The following is a 21,163-nucleotide window of genomic DNA, read 5'->3' as shown; positions in this document are numbered from 1 at the left end:
GGAAGTTATTCTTCCTTTTGACTTTGGGGAGTGTCTTAGTCTGCTCAGGCTACCGTAAACAACTAACACAGACTGAGTGACTTTAACAACAGAAAGTTTATAGTCTCACAGTTTTGGAGGCTGGGAAGTCTAAGATCTGAGTGCCAGCATGGTTTGCTTCTGGTGAGAGCTTTCTTCTTGGCCTGTAGATGACCGCCTTCTTGGTGTGTGTTCACGTGGCCTTTTCTCGGTACAAGTGCTTGGAGAGAGAGCACAAGCTCTCTGGTGTTTCTTCTTATGAGGACACTAATTCTACTGGCTCAGGGCTCTACCATTATGACCTCATTTAACTTTAGTTACATCCAAATTTCCTATCTCTAAGTATAATCACATTGGGGGTTAGGGCTTCAACATACAACTTTTGGAGGAACATTTGTAGCATTCTGCCTCTAGCCCCCTAAATCATGTCCTTATTGCATGCAAAGTACATTTATTTCATCCCAGCAATCCCAAAAGGCTTAATTCATTCCAGAATCGACACTAAAGTCTGAAGTTTCATCTGAATATTGTCTAAATCAGATATGGGTGAGATTTGGGGTACAAGTTAACCCGAGGCAAAATTCCTCTCTAGTTGTGAGCCTGTGAAACCAGGCAAATTATGTGATTCCAAAATACTACGGTGGTATAGGCATAGAATAGATATTCCCATTTCAAAAGGAAGAAAAGTAGAGGAAGAAAGGGACGATGGGTCCCAAGGAAGGCTAATCCCATCAAACTTAAAGATTTGAGAATAACCCTCCTTGGTTCAGTGCTCTACCTCCAGGTCCCCTGAGGGACGTCACCCCATAGCTCTGTGGTACGGCCCTGCCACGTTAGCTTGGCAAGGTGGCCCTGATGCTGCAGCACTGTGCTGCAGCCTTGGCACCAAGGCTCTTGGCGGGGGTATCCTGGTCCTGTAAAACCCAAGAGGCTCCACCCTTTGAAACTGAGGAGGATCCATCCTTGCCCCCTGGGCCTGTGGTGGGAGTGGGAGCCCGAAAGGTCTCTGATTCCCTTCTGGGTCGTTCTTCCCTTTTCTTAAAGGATAAAGCCTGCTTCCAACTGAATAGCTCTATGTTCCCATCCCATAGAATCCAAGAAGCCTGAAAACCTTCTTTCATTCCATCTTGTTTTCTCTTTACCCTTTAGTTTAAACTCTCAGTGTCTCTGCTGGTATAATTCCATATCTATTCCTATAATAGTATATTATTAGAAGAATATTTTCTTTTTATTACTTTTTATTACCAGCCTAATATGAATTTACATAGAAAACATAACAAACTCCTAAAGTGTATATCTCCTCTTCTCAAGGAGGTAAAATCGTGAAAACTGAAAAATTTTATACTGGCTTCCTCTATCATTATAAAAGTGACACTCTTCACTTGTGTCATGAAATTTAGATCAGAAAGAATTTAAGTTCCCTGTGGAGAAATTCAGCAAGTCTTCACTGTCCTAAACTGAATCTTGATCATGTAACTATTTTGGGGGGAGGATATTGTGAATTACAAATTGTCAAATAAAAATACTTTTTGGTATTTAGGTTACGTTTAATTATTAAATGTAAATGAATTTTGGTATGTGTACTATTGTCTACTACTGCAGACACTGTGAGAGAAACAGTTTACAAGATACGGTATCTGACTGAATATAAGGGATGATAAAATTGAATGTGTTTTTACATTTTACCTGGAAAGTAATGGTGAAACAAGAAGTCAGCAGAAAGGGGAGAACTTGCAATTTAAGACTTTTGTAACTTAGGCAATTTATGTAAACTCTCCATGACCTCAACTTTCTCATCTTTTAAATGAGTACATAACAGAATACACAGTATATCATGTGTGATTGTGGTCATGATAGAATTAATGCATGTAAAACATATAACACAGTGCTTGGTACATATTACTCAATAGATGTTAGTTACTTTTATTATGAATGTTATTCAGGAGTACAGTTTGGACATGGTAGATTTGAGGTGATATTTATCTCTCTTGTTAAAATTCTTAAGGTATTATGGTAAGACTTAAATTCAGATAAATGGATCCTTGGACTATATATAAAGTATCGATTCTCACTACTATATTTCAACAGTTGCATTGTTAACTTGGATATAACAAGGGAAGTGTAACTGCTGTGGCAGTAATTCAGACTAGAACAGGGTTTCGGCACTATTGGCAGGTTGGCTGGGAAAATCTTTGTTGTGGGGAGGAAGACTGACCTCTATATTGTACCATATTTACCAGCATCCCACTTTATGTCCACCAAGTGGTGACAACCAAAAATGTCTCCAGCCACTGCCAAATGTCCCTGGAGGGCAAAACTCTCCTGAGAACGAGTGGACTAGAAGGAATCATGTAAGAAGAGTCTTCAAATATATAAAGAAGTATTAGAATATAGAAGAAGGAAATGGCTGATTCAGTGTAACCCAGAGACAGAAGCAGCACTGATTAATAAAAGTTAGAAAGACAGCTTAACAGAAAATTTTCATAGTTTGAGTTAGCTAAAAATAAAATTCACCAACTTATGAGCCAGCAGAAGCTACAATGTGTATTTAATTAGGAACCGGATCACTATCAGAGTTGTGCTGGGAATTTCTTTCCTGGGAGGGAGTCTGAACTAAATAATGTCATCGATCTCTTCTAATGATAAGATGCTCTCATTTTGTCAGGTTAAATGACTTATATTTGGAAATGATTCCAAATGAGGTCATAGTTGAAGCCATGAGAATAACTGAGCTCTTTTTCTGAGAGCAAGAATAGATAATAGCATGGTCTTGTGAATGAATTTTCAGGAATGTCCATAATTTAAAACAAGGAATCAGGAATGCAGTCTACTTTCACTGACTCCATAGTGTGTCAAGAAGGATGAAGGAAGCCAAGAAAATAGAGTGTTCAGAAGGGTTTTAAAGGATGGATGGTTGGTATTGTCAATTGAGAAGTAAAAGACAGTTGATAGAGAAAAGACTAGTTTATTTAATTTTTAGAAAGTCATGATGAGGAAGTACCCACTAAAATGTTGCATAGTATATAAACATTAATTATTAATATTAACATTTTTATTAGTATACAAATTGGATACCACATTATAAGACGTTAAATAAGACTAGGTTATGAGGAAATTGACATGGAAGTGGCTACATGGACCACTTGCTCAACAAACTAGAGGAAGCTACAGGGTTAATAAAATAGGGCTATTGTTTTTTATTTTTTAGGTGATGTGGGACTTGAGCACTTCTGAAAATTTAAATTTAGATGAAATAGAATGAGTTTATAAATACTAGAGGGAAAGATAATTATGTAAAAAGCAGTCAGGTACCTCAGTGGTTGATACTGGGGAATATGGAAAACAACTGTTATGACATAGTGTGCAAGCTCAGAGTTCAGAGTTCCCAACAGATGGGAAGGAAAGAGTCTGAGGCTTTGAGGCTCGTTTTGAATTTTGGCTCTACCACTTAAACTCCCTGTGTGACTCTAAGCAGTTTACTTTGAACTTTTCTGAGCACTGGATTCTTCTTTTCTAAAATAAGAATAATATATCCTATCTGGAAATGTTCGTATAAAACTAAACCCAGTCCTCAGTGTGATGTATCTAGCGCAGTATCTGGAATGTGTTTAGCACTCAGTGGATGGGTGCTAGAATTATCCATGTCATTGTCAGCATCATTGAAAGATATTCTAAGATTTCTTTAAGTGAGGCAAGGAGAAAAAATATATTAAGGATTTGACAAGAGTAGAAAGTGTCAACATTTACACTGCTTATGAGTGAATCAATTGATGAGTACAAGGATGATCAGTTAAGGGTGAAGACCAGGTTTTTGGTAGTGGTCAGTGACCAGTGAATTTATAGTGGCACTGTTCTGCTCATTTCTGGGTCTTTTCATAGCATAATCTTTGACCACAGAGCAAAGGAAGGGAAAAGAAACAGTAATGCCTGGTTGGGATTGGTTAACCAGATTCACATAAATCTGTTATTTTGAGATTTGTCAGTCTCAAATTACTGCTAAAAAGGTATCCTCTGTTACATAGTCTATCGCATATGGTACCTAATACATATTGACCACATGTATATACATTGTAATTGAATTATTTCTTAATTTAAACATTAGCATATACAAGGGATTCTCAACTTCTGTAGAACTGACATTTTGGACAGAATAATTCTTTGTCGTTGGGGGCAGTCCTGTGCATTGCAGGATGTTTAGCAGCATCCCTGGCTGCACTCAGTAGACGCAAGTTGCACTTCTCTCCCAGTGTGATAATCAAACGTGTATCTAGACATAGTCAGATATCCCAGTGGTGGGATGGGTGGGAGGGCTAAATCACCTTCAGTTGAGAACTACAGGAATATTCTCAGATATAAGATAGTTGCTAATAAAGGTAAAATGAATAAATGTGTGATATTTAAATTTATAAAATTGCCAGATTTTATGACTCAGTAGCAATTCTAAAAAAATTTATTGCTGTATAAAACCAATAGAATTATAAAGTTACATTCCTTCTGACAGAGAAAATCTGAAAGATAGACTATAATATATATTAAAGAATATAAATAATTTTTCTACCTGTGTACTTTGCTTTTACTTGAGAATGTTTTACAAACTTCTAATTTATCTGTTTTGCTTGAATATTTACCAAGGCAAAGTGATTATTTCTATATATTTTTAAGTCCTCTACATATTCTTTTATCATTTCATGACACATTGCAAGTGTTTTAAGCAAAAATTATTTGTGTTTTATTTTCTAGTTGTTTTTTATCCTTATTACTGGTGGCCGCTGTGGTGTGGAAGATCAAACAAACATGTTGGGCTTCTCGACGGAGAGAGGTAACAGTAATATTACTTAATCTTTAGTTTAAAGATTCAAGCAAACATATGGATCTGTATTCCTTAATTGACATCCTCCTTTCAAATAGAGATTTTCAAATCAGTTTCATTTATTAAGATTGAGCAAGTCAATCTAGTATTTTTTAAGCTTTAGAGCAAAATTTGCCACTGTCATTTTAAATCAGTATCTGTAGAAGCATTGGTTAGTTGCAGTTTTTTTAAAATAGTGTTAGAATTTATAGTGGATACCAATATTAATTTTGTTGATTAACCTGCAATCTCTTTAATTTAGGTAGTTATACTATAAAAAGATTATTTTTATAACTTAAAAAAGAATATTCTGAGCAATAAATATTAATTTTTGGTTTGTATCTTGTAGAATTCTTTTTTTTGGTAATCAGATCTTTTTCATGGGTATCTGATAATCCAAGTATGTTTGAATTACACCTCAATTTGATACATTTCTATATCAGAGTTAATCATGTGTGTCCCTTATAATCTTAAAATTGATAAAAACAGTAATACTCTTACAGAACAACAGCTGATGATGTAAATATATTAAACAAATATAGTTTCCTAACTTTGTATGTATTAGTTAATTGAAAGGAACAAAGAAATATAATAATATGAGGATCCTAAATGTGCAGTAGGTTTATGGTTCTATACCTCATATAATGAAAAAGCGTTTCTGTTTTTATTAATATTATTATATTCTATGACTTTTTATTTTTATAAATTTATTTATTTATTTTTGGCTGCATTGGGTCTTCATTGCTGCGCACGGGCTCTCTCTAGTTGCGGCGAGCGGGGGCTACTCTTCATTGCAGTGTGCGGGCTTCAGTAGTTGTGATGCGCAGGCTTCAGTAGTTGTGGCTCGTGGGCTCTAGAGTGCAGGCTCAGTAGTTGTGGTGCACAGGCTTAGTTGCTGTGCGACATGTGGGATCTTCCTGGACCAGGGCTCGAAGCCGTGTCCCCTGCATTGGCAGATGGATTCTTAACCACTGCGCCACCAGAGAAGTCCGTCTATTACTATTAATATTAGTATTATTAGCATTCTATTTGCTGTTGCATTTCCCAGTATATTTTTATACGTTTAATTTTGTGAAACAATGTATAGCAGAGATATAATTACTTACCTTCTTGTTTTCCACATATAAGAAGATTATATTTAAAAACAATCCAGAATATTCCAAATTATAGAATTAGTAAATGACATGAGTTCTTCTTAATTACTCTCCTATTTTCAAACATCCAGTGCCTACTTATAATGTATTTGCAAACTTGACACCACTCCCCTGCAAATAAATTACTTACCCTAATTCTCTCCACCTCTCTGATTTTCTGTACATGGGCAGTGCAACATCACTGACAATTTACTTGGTATGGTCCTATGATAAAATGTAATCCAATATAAAAGGAATTCTTAAAATATTAATATATAAATATTTTGCAAAAAGTGGAATTCTGTGTGGAGATAAACAATCTTCTACACATGCTAGACAATCTATTAAGGTAAAAGTATGGATTCAGGAAGGAAAAAACAAGTGGTAGTCAGGCAGTATGAAAACATTCCATAATGGAGTAGAGCAAGTGAATATTTATGGCTCTTATCATTAGAAAAGGAGTTAGGCTCAATCAGGGAGCCTGGGTTCTCACTTCATTATGACTAGCAATATTTAAATATCTGATTTCTAAAGTTTATAAAATGTAACTGTATAAAGATAGAATTGTGAAAGCATCTGTGTACAACTCTGCCATTAACTAGGTGGGTAAGCAGTCTAATTGAGTTCAGTTTCCTCTAAAGAGAGGCATCGTACTATATAACTTATTCTCAGTTTGAGGTTCCTAGAGCTCTAGGAATGTTTATATGTAATGACTAAAGTTTAGAAACTATTAAATATTTGAGAAAAATAATGGGAATTGTTCATTTAACTATGAAACTTTCACACTTTTCAAAATGACAGATTGCTTTTGGTTAATATATCACCTCAGTGTAGTATGTAGTTTGTTGCATATTATCAGAAGCTCTGGCCAGCTGATACTACTTTAATTTTTAAAATACAAATATGAATTTATTTTTTGATTAGAAGTCAAAATCTAAGTATGTGTTGCACATGTGAGAATGGAGGAAAAATAGAAAGGAAGGAAGAACTAGATTAGGGACCTCTGGGCCAGTTCTAATCTGTGGTTCTAAATGTTACTATGTCCTCTTGATAATCCTCAATTTAATGTCCTTCTTTCCAAGTCTTCCAGGTAATGAATCTTTGTTAAAGAATATAATAATATTTGCATTTAATTTGCTTCCTTTACCAAAATACAAAAGCTGTCCTGTTGAGAGGTCATGTCATGTTACAATATCATGTTAAAAAATATTATGGGGAATTTTATCATTTTTAATTTTATTAAGTCTTTTAAATACAAATTTCTAAATGTCTTAGAAACCATTCATATGTTGATGCCCAAAGTAAAGTTGATATTATTTTGATGGCTACCAGACATCTATTTAGCTAATAATTTTTATATTATTAAAAGATTGTCATTTTGGTTTTAGAGACCCAATGACTTTTAACTACACAGTTGTAGCTAATATGATAATCCCATTTATAGACTTTATGTAAATGGGGTAAAAATGTGTTTTTATCTCTCTTTATTCAGTTTTAACTATTAGATTAACACTAATATTCCTCAAAGGAAAATACCTCAATATTTTTTCTTTATATGGAGATGTTACTTTCTCCAAAGCATTAAGACATCAATTATTGTAAACCTCAGAGGACCCCTATGAGTAGTAGAATGACAGTTTAACAGTAAATGAAGGTTATTTAAAGGATTCTTCCTTCTTGGTATTTCTGTAATTTTGTTATAGGAATTGTATTACTTGCTTTTCTAAATATAAGGACTGTTTTAAAATGAAAATAATCTTTAGACATTTTAAAAATATATTGTGTTAATTAAACCAGACATACTGCTTTTTTGTTTTTAACTGTTCGAAGGTTTGGGTCTCATAAACACACACGTACATTTTTTGTGTTATAATTTTAATATCAGAAGCCCATTAATAATGTTATGCCTTTGAATAATACCCCTTGAATTCAGGGGCTCTTAAAAACACAAAAATGAAACTATAAAGGACCTTAATTTTAATGTTACCTCTTCATATGGGAGCTCGAAACCCATTTCTGTGATAACCCTATTAAAAATAAGAAAGTTTCGTGTGCATGTCTGTGGAGGGGATGCTGTGCTAATTAATGGAAACAATAAGTGGACATTGATCAGTGGAAATATTATAAAATATGAGAAGGATGAGTTTATTTTTATAGCTTATGCTTGTTACAGAGGTCTTGAAAACCTTGAGTTTCAAAGGCACCTTGAAGTTTAGATAAATAGTCATTACATTACAAAAACATTTGTTAGAGCCAGGTATATATTAAAAGGAGACTTTTTTTTTTTTTTTTTGCGGTACGCGGGCCTCTCACTGTTGTGGCCTCTCCCGCTGTGGAGCACAGGCTCCAGACGCGCAGGCTCAGCGGCCATGGCTCACGGGCCCAGCCGCTCTGCGGCATGTGGGATCTTCCCAGACCGGGGCATGAACCTGTGTCCCCTGCATCGGCAGGTGGACTCTCAACCACTGCGCCACCAGGGAAGCCCAAAAGGAGACTTTTTAAATAGCATCGTCATACTTAATAATTTTCATGTTTAAACTAAAATGTGTTTTTAATAGGTATTAAAGGCACAAACCCATTAAAATTTTATAATTACTCCTTGTAATAAAGGTATTTAATCTTATATTTGACTAACATAAGTGAAAATATCATGCGTATCTTAATAGTTATAAGAAGTTAATTTTTTTCAGTTAACAACATTTATTCCCATATATTTTGGATGGTTTAACTGTAGTATGCCTCCATTAAAATCTAGTTGGAAAATCTGTAGAATAATAGATCCCATAAGCAAAGGTAAGGTTATATTAATCAACTTCATATTACTAGTGGGTTTGTGTATTTGAATGATTATATTTCCTGTACCAGGAACTTTTATTTCTTTTATTCTCTTTACAGTTCTTTAAAGAATAAAAAATATATTAATATAGTTTGTTACCACATTATTTGCTTATACTTCATAGTATAGTATGCATCTCTAATGCTTAAAAATCAATAAGAACAATATTGTCTGGGATAAGTCAATGTCCAATGAGTAACTGATCTTGTGTTCATGATGCTCTGTTTTCCTGCACATTTCACAGTCACGCAGCATAAAACCTAACTTTGAATTTAACATAATCAACCTGAAGTTTGAATTAAAAATAATAAACTAAACCCCATAAATAATAGCTCTGAGTGACAAACTACTTTTCTTAAGACAAACAGATTAACTCTTTCCTCTGTTTCATGGGCACAAAAAAACAGAAAAGAATTAATATTATTAAGTTATACTTTACTAAGGAAATGTCATGAGTCAACAATTTATCATAAAAATCATCTCTGAGAGTCTAAATTTGTGGTAAATGGGTTCTCATCTAAATATTATTAATGTAATGCAGCATTGTTTACAAAGTAAGTTACTGTACCTCTTTAGAAATACACCCAACTTATTTAGAGAGAGGAGAGTGGGCACAGAGTGAAGAGAGTAATGAGAAAATGTTACTTCGGGTGGAAAAATTAAAATTAATTAATTTAGGTACTGTATGAAACTTCTTGTACAATTTCTTAGTAATTTAAGAATCTGTATTTTATTTTTAATGGTCAAAATTGCAATATCTAGATAAAGCTTTCCATAAAACATGTTCCTTGGTCAAAAAAGCAAGAAGTTTTAAAAATCATTATTAAATAATGAGCTCAAATAAATGTCTATCTTGGCAGTTAATGGCCTTAGTATCAACTTATTTTTCCTTAACATTTTCTGTAATATTATAACACAAATCAATCATTTGATGTACCACTTAGAAAGAAAAAACTGTCAATTAACTATGGCTCTCTTGCCACTAAGAATATTTGTTTTATACTATTCAAAGGACTCTTACAGAATTACTTAGGTATAGATTTTATTGTATATCAACATATATATACATTGAAAGAAAAGTAAAAGCAAAATAAATTGGGTAAGGTATTACCAAAACTTGTTCATAGTCCAGTTTTTCATAAATCACTTTGACTTAGGAAAAAAACGTTTTGTTTATTTCACGTAGTACCATTGACTAGAGTAATCAAGTTTGTGTCTGTGCAGGCAATGACAACTATATCATAACTGCCATCTGGCCAGTAGTGATTGTACAATTTCATTGATTATAAGACACGTCAGACTTCAGAGATATTAAAATGTGAAAACAAAGTATGTCTTAGAATCTATAAAATATGGTAGGGCCTACTTTATAAGGTTTATAGTTCTAAATGAGTTAATATGTTCTAAATACCCCACTGCCTGTTACTTACCAGACTTAAAAAAACGTTAGCAGTTATTGTTTGTTGATACGTAAAATAAAGAATGATTAGCGGGCTTCCCTGGTGGCGCAGTTGTTGAGAGTCCGCCTGCTGATGCAGGGGACACGGGTTCGTGCCCCGTTCCGGGAAGATCCCACATGCGGCGGAGCGGCTGCGCCCATGAGCCATGGCCGCTGAGCCTGCGCGTCTGGAGCTTGTGCTCCGCAGCGGGAGAGACCACAACAGTGAGAGGCCCGCGTACCGCAAAAAAAAAAAAAAAAGAATGATTAGCAATATATTATGCATTCATATTAGTGACAGCAACTCCTGTATATCTAGGATTCTTTTCCTCCTCCATATCCATTTTAACACAGTGATTCTCAATCTAGCCGGTCCTTTAGAATCACCTGTAGATCTTAAAAAATATATTTATATATCCCTGAGTGCCACTCTACTACTCGACCCCCATCAGACCTATAAATCAGAATTTCTTTGAGGCTCAGCTTGATGTATCTGTTTTTAAGCCCACAATTGATTGTAATATGCACCATTAGCACTGAAACTCTGCTTTGACTTCTACTTTAGAGAGATGGAAAACCATTGAAGGGTTTTCCACAGAGGAGTTAAGTGATTTGAGCTAAAAGGATCTGCTTTTAAACTGATAATTCTGCTGCTGTGTTAAAACTAGATTACAGATAGACACCTGTAGACACAGGGAGACTAGTAAGTAGGTTATTACCATACCTGGTGAGAGATGATGATAGATCAGATCAGGAGGTGGCAGTGCATATGGCAAGAATTGATTGGATTATGAGTACATATTGAAGATAGTAACAGGATTAGATGGATGGGGTGGTGTGAGAACGAAATAAACCAAGCATAGAGCGTGCAGAAAATGAAGGAAATAATAGAGACTAGAGGAGAAATTAATGCAATAGAGAACCGAAAAACAGCATAGAAAATCAATGAACATAAGTTGGTTCTTTGAAAGATCAACAAAATTGACAAAATAGCTCAACTGACCAAGAATAAAAGAGAGAAGATTCAAATCACTAAAATCGGGAATGAAAGAGGCAACATTATTACTGATCTTCTCGAGATAAAAAGGCTTCTAAGGGTACACTATGAACATCTGTAGGCCAACAAACTGGATAATTTAGGTGAAATGGAAAACTCCTGGAAAGGGATAAACTGTCAAAACTGATTCAAGAAGAAATATAAAATCTGAGTTAGACCGGTAACAAGCAGAAAGATTGCATTAGTAATTTAAAAATTTCACACTAGATGGATTAATGTCCTGTCTGCAAAAAGCACATGTAGTACCCAGATCTTGCTTTCTAATACAATTTTCAATTAAAGGAACCAGGGATTTTTGGAGAATTGGCCGATTCTCAGACTGGGAAAGGAAATATACAAACTGAGCCTGGAGTTTCTTGTAGTGCCAGAATGTAAGGAATTGTTCAAATATACAAACAAACATACACACAAACACTACAATGATGAGAGTATGTCAGAGGGATACTAGAGCCACTAGAGACAGCTCCCATGATCAAAACAGGAACAATTTTAGCAATAAAATAAAGTAATATTTTATGATAAGCGGGTATATAAAATAAATATCAGTGAACCCATACTGATATAAACAAGTTATTGAATAAATAAATAAATGGAGGAGAATTGATGTTCTCCCATGCAGAAGAATTCCAAATAATTTATGTAGGTAGTTTGCCCTTGAGTAGGTGGAGCATAACTGCACACTCCTTAAGTGTGAGATGAACATGGTGACTTCCTTGCAAAGAACACGGTATGGAATGGGGTAAAAAGAGTAAAACTGAGTCACTTTACAGTGGAGAAGTCTGGCAGACACACCCTTAGCCAGGTGATCAAGGTCAATATCAACAGAGATTAGTCATGGTGATAGTATGTATCTTTGATATGATGTGATAAGAATGGGACTTTATCTCTGTGGTCTTCCTCCCCAAAACCCATGACTCTATCTAATCATGAGAAAAACATTAGCTCAGTCCTAGTTGAAGAACAATACCTAAATCTAAAAAAATACTTGATCAGTACTCATCAGAACTATCAAGCTTTAGGAGACATGACTACTAAATGTAACATAATATCCTAGAAAGGATCCTGGAACAGAATAAAAAATGGACTTTAGTTAATAATAATGTATCAATATTGGTTCACTAATTGTCACAAATATACCATACTAATGCAAAATGATACTAATAGGAGAAACTGGGTATGGGACATACTGAAACTCTGAGATATCTTTGCAATTTTTCTATAAATCTAAAACTATTACAAAATGAAATTATTTTTAAAACTTTTCACAAAGAAAAGTCTAGGCTCAGATGGCTTAACTGGTGAATCCTACCAGACATTTAAAGAAGAATTAATATCAGTCCTCACAAACTCTTCCAAAAAAATAGAAGAGGAAGGAATGCTTCCCAGCTCTTTCTGTGAGGCCAGTATTATCCTGATACCAAATACAGACTACGACATAAGCACAGACCAATATCCCTTATGAATACACACACAAAAAATCCTCAACAAAATACTAGCAAACTGAAACCAAAAACACATGAAAGAATTATACAGTATGGCCAAGGAGGATTTATCTCATGAATGTTAGACTGGTTCAACGTATGAAAATCAGTCAATACAATACACCATATCAATAGAATAAAGGACCTAATCACATGAGAATCGCAATAGATGGTAAAAAAAAAAAAAAAAAGCCAAACCCTTTCATTATAAAACAGCCAACAAACTAAGAGTGAAAGCAAGCTTAACCTGGTAAAGGGTGTCTACGAAAAACACATAGCTAGTTAACATCGTATTTAAAGAATTCTTCCCTAAGGTCAGGAACAAATCAAGGATGTCCACTCTTAACGTTTCTGTTCAACATTGTACCCAGATGTTCAAGCCAGGGCAATTAGGCAAGGAAATGGGGTAACCGCTGTCCAGATTGGAAAGAAGTAAAACTATCTCTATTAGCAGATGACATGTTTTTCGTATAAAAATCCTCGGGAAACCACCAAAAGATTATTAGAACTAATAAATGATTTCATTAAACTTATAGAATATAAGATCAATATACAAAAATCAGTTATATTTCTATACACAAACAATGAACAATCTGAAAATAGAATTAAGAAAACAATTTGATTTAAGATAACATCAGTACGAATAAATTACTTAGGAACAAATTTAAGAAGATAAGTATGAAACTTATACTCTGAAACCTACAAAACATTGTTGAAAGAAATTAAAAAGATTTCAATGAATGGTAAGATATTCCTAGTTGGTAGATTGGAAGACTTTATATTGTTAAGATGGCAGTATTTCCCAACTGATACACGGATTCAGCATGATCCCTATCGAAATACCAACTGGCTTCTTAGTAAAAATTGACAAGAGAATCCTAAAATTCATATAAAAATTCAGAGGACCCCGAATAGCTAAAACAATTTTGAAAAAGAGGGAAAGACTCTATCACCAGAGCAAAGCCGGAAGACTCACACTTCCTAAATTCAACTCACTGCAAAGCTACATTAGTCAGTTTGGTGAGCTTACTGGCATAAGGATGGACATATGATCAACAGAATAAAATTGAGAGTCCAGAAATAAACCCTTATATTTACAGTCAGTCGATTTTCTACAAGGGTTTTAAGACAATTAAATTGGGGAAAGATTAGTCTTTCCAACAAATGATGTTGGGCAACTGGATAGCCACATGCAAAAGAATGAAGTTGGACCGATACTTCACACCATCCGCAAAACTGAGGGAACAATACACATGGATGTAAGAGCTAAAACTAAAACATCCGTAGAAGAAAACACAGGAATAAATTTTCCTGACCTTGAAAAGTCCTCTTAGATATGACACCAAAACACAAGTGGCAAAAGAAAAAATAGATACATTGGAATTCATCAAAATTAAAAACTTTTGTGCTTCAAATAAAACCATCAAGAAAGTGAAAAGACAACCTAAAGAATGAGAGTAAATGTTTGTAAATCATTTATCTGAGTGACTTGTATCTAAATATATAAAGAACGCTTACAACTCAGTAAAATAACAAATGATTCAATTAAAAATAGCCAAAGGATTATGACTGGGCATTTCTCCAAATGATATATATATAAATGGCCAATAAACATAGGAAAAGGTGCTCAGCAACATTAGCTGCCAGGAAAATAGAAATAAAACCCACAGAATACCACTTCACACCCACTAGGATGGTTATGATCAGCAATAATATATGTTATTATTCACCAATAATTATCACCATTAACTACCAATATTCATCAATAATTATCACCAGTTATCACTAATAATATATGGTAATAATAAATTGAGGATGTGGAGAAATTCAATGCCTCATACATTGTTGCTGGGTATGTAAAATGGTGCAGCCACTTTGTAATACAGTCTGTCAGTTTCTCAAAAGGTTAAAGTCTCCTTATGACCCAGCAATGTCACCCCTAGGTATATACCTCAGAGAAATGACAACATAGATAAACAGAAAAACTTGTACATAAATATTTTTAACAACATTATTCATAATAGCCATAAAGCAAAACATCCCAAATGTCCTTCAGCAGATGAGTGAATAGTGTGATATGTTTGTAAATGGAATGTTACACTGTATTAGAAAAGAATGAAGTCCTGATAGATGCTGTAACAATGGATGAACCTTGACAACATTAGGCAAATCTACAGAGACAGAAAATTCTTGGTTGTCTTGGGCTGTGGGGTGCCTGGTGGGTGAGGAGTGAGGGGTGGCTGAATAGCAAGTGATTGCTAATAGGTACAGAGTTTCTTTTTGGGGTATTGGAAATATTTAAAATTAGATTGTGTTGACTGTTGCACAGCTCTGTGAATATACTAAATACCATTTAATTTAAACTTTAAATGTCTGAATTGTATATGAATATCTCAAAATAGCTGTTAAAAAAGGAGAGAGAGAGAGGTTAGGAGGAGGAAGAGAGAACTTAAAGCATGAAGTGTAGATAACTCTTAAGAGGTTTTTTGCTTCGGTGGGGCAGAGTGTATATACTTTACACTCCTGCCTTTTGTTGTAGAGGAATTAACTTTCAGTGCTTCAGTCTAAAGCTAATCCTTCCACTTGTGCACTGGATGGCCCTCATTGAATCATGTAGATAAGGCAACCATATAGTTGATTGAACTTAAACAAAACAAGCACACACATTTAAACTGGTTATTTAATTTTGATGTTTTGTAATGTAAATGGAATGTTCATTAATATAGTACAGCAAAGCAAGTAAATTATATCATATTCTTGAAGTCTAACATAGATGCTTCTCATTTACAATCATTTATATGGGTCAATGTAAAAAGGAAACTGAATTAAAAATCTATTTTTTGTTTTATTTACACCTGCTAGATGACTAGGGACTAGTATGTTCTCTCTTACATCTAAATACTTGATTAGTAAAAGAATTTTGACTTATCAGAAGTTGCATTGCTTTTGCTGAAATAATATCTTTTTTAAAGTAAAAGATATTATTTCAAGGTATATGATCTTTTGTATTGCATAAATTATTGTGGAATGATGGAAATAGAATTTCTCAGAATTGTATTCAGATCCAGGTTTGGCACATTAAAAGCTGAGTGTATGGGTGATAGTATTACCAGCATTCCATATTAACATCATTCATATTTTGTAAATTGTTTAAAATAAAAGAATTGTCGCACTTAAGAATATGCCATAATTTTCACATCTGTATGTGAGGATCCCTCTGCCTACCTCCTACCTCCTTCCTACAGTGTCCTCCCCATCCCCCGACTGCATACTTTTTTGCTAGCTGTATACTCTTAATACTTGGGCATTTATATATACTTTTTATTTTTATAAATTTATTTATTTATTTTTTGGCTGTGTGGGGTCTTCATTGCTGCGTGAGGGCTTTTTCTAGTTGCGGTGAGCAGGGGCTATTCTTTGTTGCAGTGCGCAGGCTTCTCATTGTGGTGGCTTCTGTTGTTGTGGAGCACGGGCTCTAGGTGCGCAGGCTTCAGTAGTTGTGGCACGCGGACTCTAGAGCGCCGGCTCAGTAGTTGTGGTGCACGGAGCTTAGTTGCTCCGTGGCATGTGGGATCTTCCCAGACCAGGGCCCGAACCCGTGTCCCCTGCATTGGCAGGCAGATTCTTAACCACTGCGTCACCAGGGAAGTCCCTATATATACATTTAAGCCTAATACATAATTAAGCACTATGTATAATTTTATGAGCTAAAATTTCTTCTCTTTGTGAACTTTTAAGGTACATTCTACTGATTCTAGTTGGTTAGAAAATCTGCTTCTAGCAATTTTATTTTAAATTATGACTGAACATGGTTACTGTAATGCATTCCTTATTAATTGTCCAAAATTAGTTTAGTTATCTAACAGTATATAGTTATCTCAATCATGTACTTAGTATTTTTATTTCAAAATAAAAATGCTTTTATTAATATCAGCATCCTGAAGAATTGATTTTCCCAATAATTCAACCACATTATAAGGAACATAAAAACAGTATTAAATTGAAACATCTAGATATTGTGCACGTTTACTGTAATAGGGATTCTCAATCAAAGAGGACATTTCAAAATAGTATAATTTGAAAAAGCCTCCTCTGCTTGAATTTGATGTCCCCTTTAGAGAGGCAATTCTCTTTTCTTTCTCATCCCCAAGAGTCACAGCTGTACTGGAAATAATGCTAAATTGGCATTTGACACATACTGTCATTATCAAGAAATTACCTGGTATTCTTGCTACATAGTATATTGCATTTATTTATTTTTAAAGTCTTTTAATGTCTGCATAATTGTGGTCTAATTTGGTTTGTTGTCATTCACTGAAATGATTCATATACTTTAATTGTAATATCTAGGAAAGCCACTATTAGAGTAGTATTGAATGAATGTGGTATTCATAGAACATGAATGACTCTAATATTGAAAGTGTTAGCTATTTTAGTGTATTAATTTATTTGAGTCTGAAATCACTGTTATATTATAACCAATACTTTGAACAAGGACAGGAAATCACAGCTTGATTCTTTATTCCCATAGCTCATGAAAACTCATTTCATGTGGCCAAATGGTTTCTGTTCCTTGAGTAACTAAGGACAAGCATGACTTTTCCCCTCCCTTTTTTTTCTAGACATGTTTTCCATTTCTTTGGTAATTTATTTCACAAAATTTTATTCTAATAGTGGAAGAGAATATTTAAGTCAGTTCTCTCTACTGGAAGTAAACATTGGGCACATTGCTAACAAATCAAACATCATTTTTATTCCCTTGTTTGCATTTTTTAATATCTGTTTTTAATAAGTGATATATCTGTGTTTCAGAATTCAAAATTTGCACCCCTGTTCCCTAATTACTCAATTGTCTCCTTCCCAGAGCCAATCAGTGTTATCAGGGTTTTTTGTTTTTGTATTCTTTTGAAGTTATTTAATGCATACACAAGTAACTGTGAACATACCTTTTTCCCTTTATTATTTACTCTAATGATAGCATGCTATATACACCTGTTTGGAAGATTTTAACATTTAACTTTAAAATTCTGAGTAATTCTTATAATTCTAAATTATTACTTTTTTAAAGTAAGATTGCATATCTAATAATGAGGAGTCAAAAATGTAAAACTAATATTTTCGTGGTATATCACATTTTGACCATTTTTAATTTCTTTCTCTTTACTATTCTCTTTACTATTTATTTCTATCGTGAAGTCATGCACTTAGAATATTCTTTCAAAGAGATTTTTGAAGAATTCCAGGATACCATTTTAGCTATTAATTCTGAGAAAAAATTCTTTTTTAAAATTTTATTGAAGTATAGTTGATTTACAATGTTATGTTAATTTCTGCTGTACAGCAAAGTGACTCAGTTACACACATATATGTCCTTTTTCATATTCTTTTCCATTATGGTTTATTACAGGATATTGAATATAGTTCCCTGTGCTGTATAATAAGACCTTGTTGTTTATGCATCCTATATGTAATAGTTTGCATCTGCTAATCCCAAACTTCCAATAATTCCCTCCCCAACCCCCTCTCCCCCTTGGCAACCACAAGTCTGTTCTCTGTGTCTGTGAGTCTGTTTCTGTTTCAGAGGTGTGTTCATTTGTGTCGTATTTTAGATCCCACATATAAGTGATATCATATGGTATTTGTCTTTCTCTTTCTCACTTCGCTTAGTATGTTAATCTCTAGGTCCATCCATGTTACTGCAAATGGCATTATTTCATTCTTTTTTTATGGCTGAGTAGTATTCCATTGTGTGTGTGTGTGTGTGTGTGTGTGTGTGTGTGTGTATCGCATCTTTATCCATTCATCTGTCAATGGACATTCAAATTGTTTCCATGTCTTCACTATTGTAAATGGTGCTGCTGTGAACATAGATGTGCATGTATCTTTTTGAATTATAGTTTTGTTTGGGTATATGCACAGGAGAGGAATTGCTGGATCATATGACAACTCTATTTTTAGTTTTTTGAGCAATCTCCATACTGTTATCCATAGTGGCTGAACCAATTCACATTCCCACCAACAGTGCAGGAAGGTTCCCTTTTCTTCACACCTTCTCCAGCATTTATTATCCGTAGACTTTTTAATGATGGTCATTCTGACTGATGTGAGGTACCTCATTGTAGTTTTGATTTGCATTTATCTAATAATTAGCAACGATGAGCACCTTTTCATGTGCCTGTTGGCCATGTGTATGTTTTCTTTGGAGAAATGTCTATTTAGGTCTTCTGTGCCCTTTTCGGTTGGGTTGTTTGTCTTTCTGTTATTGAATTGTTTGAGCTGTTTGTATATTTTGGAAATTAAGCCCTTGTAGGTCACATCATTTGCAAATATTTTCTCCCAGTCCATAGGTTGTCTTTTCGTTTTGTTTATGGCTTTCCTTGCTGTGCAAAATCTTATAAGCTTGATTAGGTCCCATTTGTTCATTTTGCTTTTATTTCTATTGTCTTGGAAGACTGACCTAAGAAAACATTGGTATGATTTATGTTAGAAAATGTTTTGCCTATGTTCTCTTCTAGGAGTTTTATAGTGTCTTGTCTTATATTTAAGTCTTTAAGTCATTTTGAGTTTGTTTTTGTGTACGCTGTGTTCTAACTTCATTGATTTACATGTAGCTGTCCAACTTCCCCAACACCACTTGCTGAAGAGACTGTCTTTTCTCCATTGTATATCCTTGCCTCCTTTGTCAAACATTAATTGTCCATAGGTGTGCGGGTTTATTCCTAGGCTCTCTATTCTGTTCCGTTGATCTGTATGTCTGTTTTTGTGCCAATACCATGCTGTTTTGATTACTCTAGCTTTGTAGAATCATCTGAAGTCTGGTAGGGTTATGCCTCCTGCTTTGTTCTTTTTCCTCAGGATTGCTTTGGCAATTCTGTTTCTTTCATGGTTCCATATACATTTTAGGATTACTTGTTCTAGTTCTGTGAAAAATGTCATGGGTATTTTGATAGGGATCACATTAAATCTGTAGATTGCTTTGGGTAGTATGGCCATTTTAACAATATTAATTCCTCCAATACAAGAGCATGGGATATTCTTTCCATTTCTTTGAGTCATCTTCAGTTTCCTTTATTAATGTTTTGTAGTTCTAAACATATGTCTTTTACCTCCTTGGTGAGTTTTATTCCTAAATATTTTATTATTTTTTGAGGCAATTTTAAAAGGGATTGTTTGTTTACATTCCCTTTCTGATACCGAGAAATAATTCTTAAAACCATACCCCAGTGGAGTACCTCTCAAAAACTCATTGCTCTTACTCATGTAAGGAAATTTATAATAATAATCATGTAAGGAAAATTACTAAGGATTTCAGTAAGAAATTTAAGGCACAGAAAGCTAAATTATAATCTTAGAGAGTTAAATTAAAATACTGGCAAACTGCTTTAGTCTATGTTGTAAATTCTTTGAAATATTAAATGGAAAATAAGAAAATTTGACTTCTACTATTTTTCCTGCATTTAAAAAATAATTATATGTAAATAGTTTTATGTTGGTGTAGAAAGACTATATAATTGTATAGTCATTATATCATGCAATTATAAGTTTGTACAATAGCATTGTGTTAAAGGGTGGTACAGACTTATGGCACTCAAGTACTGGTCTTCCACCTAGTGCATTTAGAGCAGTTTGTATTTACTTACCTTGGCCCTGTTTCCTTGCTTTGGAAATTGACTTACAATGATTTTGGAACACAGACTCTCCAACTGCTAATAATTTGAAGTATGGTAATATCTAAATTTATTAGTATTATCATTTTTATTATTTTTTGGTTGCGTTGGGTCTTCATTGCTGCACGCTGGCTTTCTCTAGTTGTGGTGAGGGGGGGCTACTCTTCATTGAGGTGTGTGGGCTTCTCATTGTGGTGGCTTCTCTTGTGGTACACGGGCTCTAGGCACACGGGCTTCAGTAGTTACAGCACATAGGCTCAGTAGCTGCAGTGGCCAGGCTCTAGGGCACGCAGGCTCAGTAGTTGTGGTGTCTGGGCTTAGTTGCTCCATGGCATGTGAGATCTTCCCGGACCAGGGCTCAAACCCGTGTCACCTGAATTGGCAGGTGGATTCTTAACCACCGCGCCACCAGGGAAGTCCCAACATCTAAATTTAAAACCTACACATGGTCAGTATTTTTAAGTAAATTATGTAAGATTGTAATTAAAAATCCAGAAGTCATCACTTGTGTATTGGAAATTTCCCTTTGACTATCTTTTTTCGGGGTGGGGGGGCAATTGCTCTGCCTTCATCTTTAATATCCTATCTTTATTTTTATTTATTGCTCTCTATCAATTTTTCTACTCGTATAAAAGTGTATTTTTCTTTAAAATTCCAAGTTATTACTGTAAAATAACATTAGTT

The 21,163-nt window shown here is 34.4% G+C and overlaps 1 protein-coding gene across 1 annotated transcript in view; it reads left to right on the top strand.

Moving 5' to 3' along the window:
* The window catches only part of ATRNL1 (attractin like 1), a 672,454-nt gene that overhangs the window by 303,023 nt on the left and 348,268 nt on the right, over positions 1-21,163 (top strand). Inside the window, exon 26 of the mRNA XM_060034012.1 lies at positions 4,759-4,837. Within this exon, the coding sequence (XP_059889995.1) occupies positions 4,759-4,837 (79 nt within the window). The remainder of the gene's footprint in view (positions 1-4,758; positions 4,838-21,163) is intronic.

The sequence above is a fragment of the Delphinus delphis genome, chromosome 16, assembly GCF_949987515.2.
Source record: "Delphinus delphis chromosome 16, mDelDel1.2, whole genome shotgun sequence".
Taxonomy (NCBI): Eukaryota; Metazoa; Chordata; class Mammalia; order Artiodactyla; family Delphinidae; genus Delphinus; species Delphinus delphis.
Note: the sequence above shows the minus strand (reverse complement) of the source record. Positions and strands in the feature narration are given on the sequence as shown.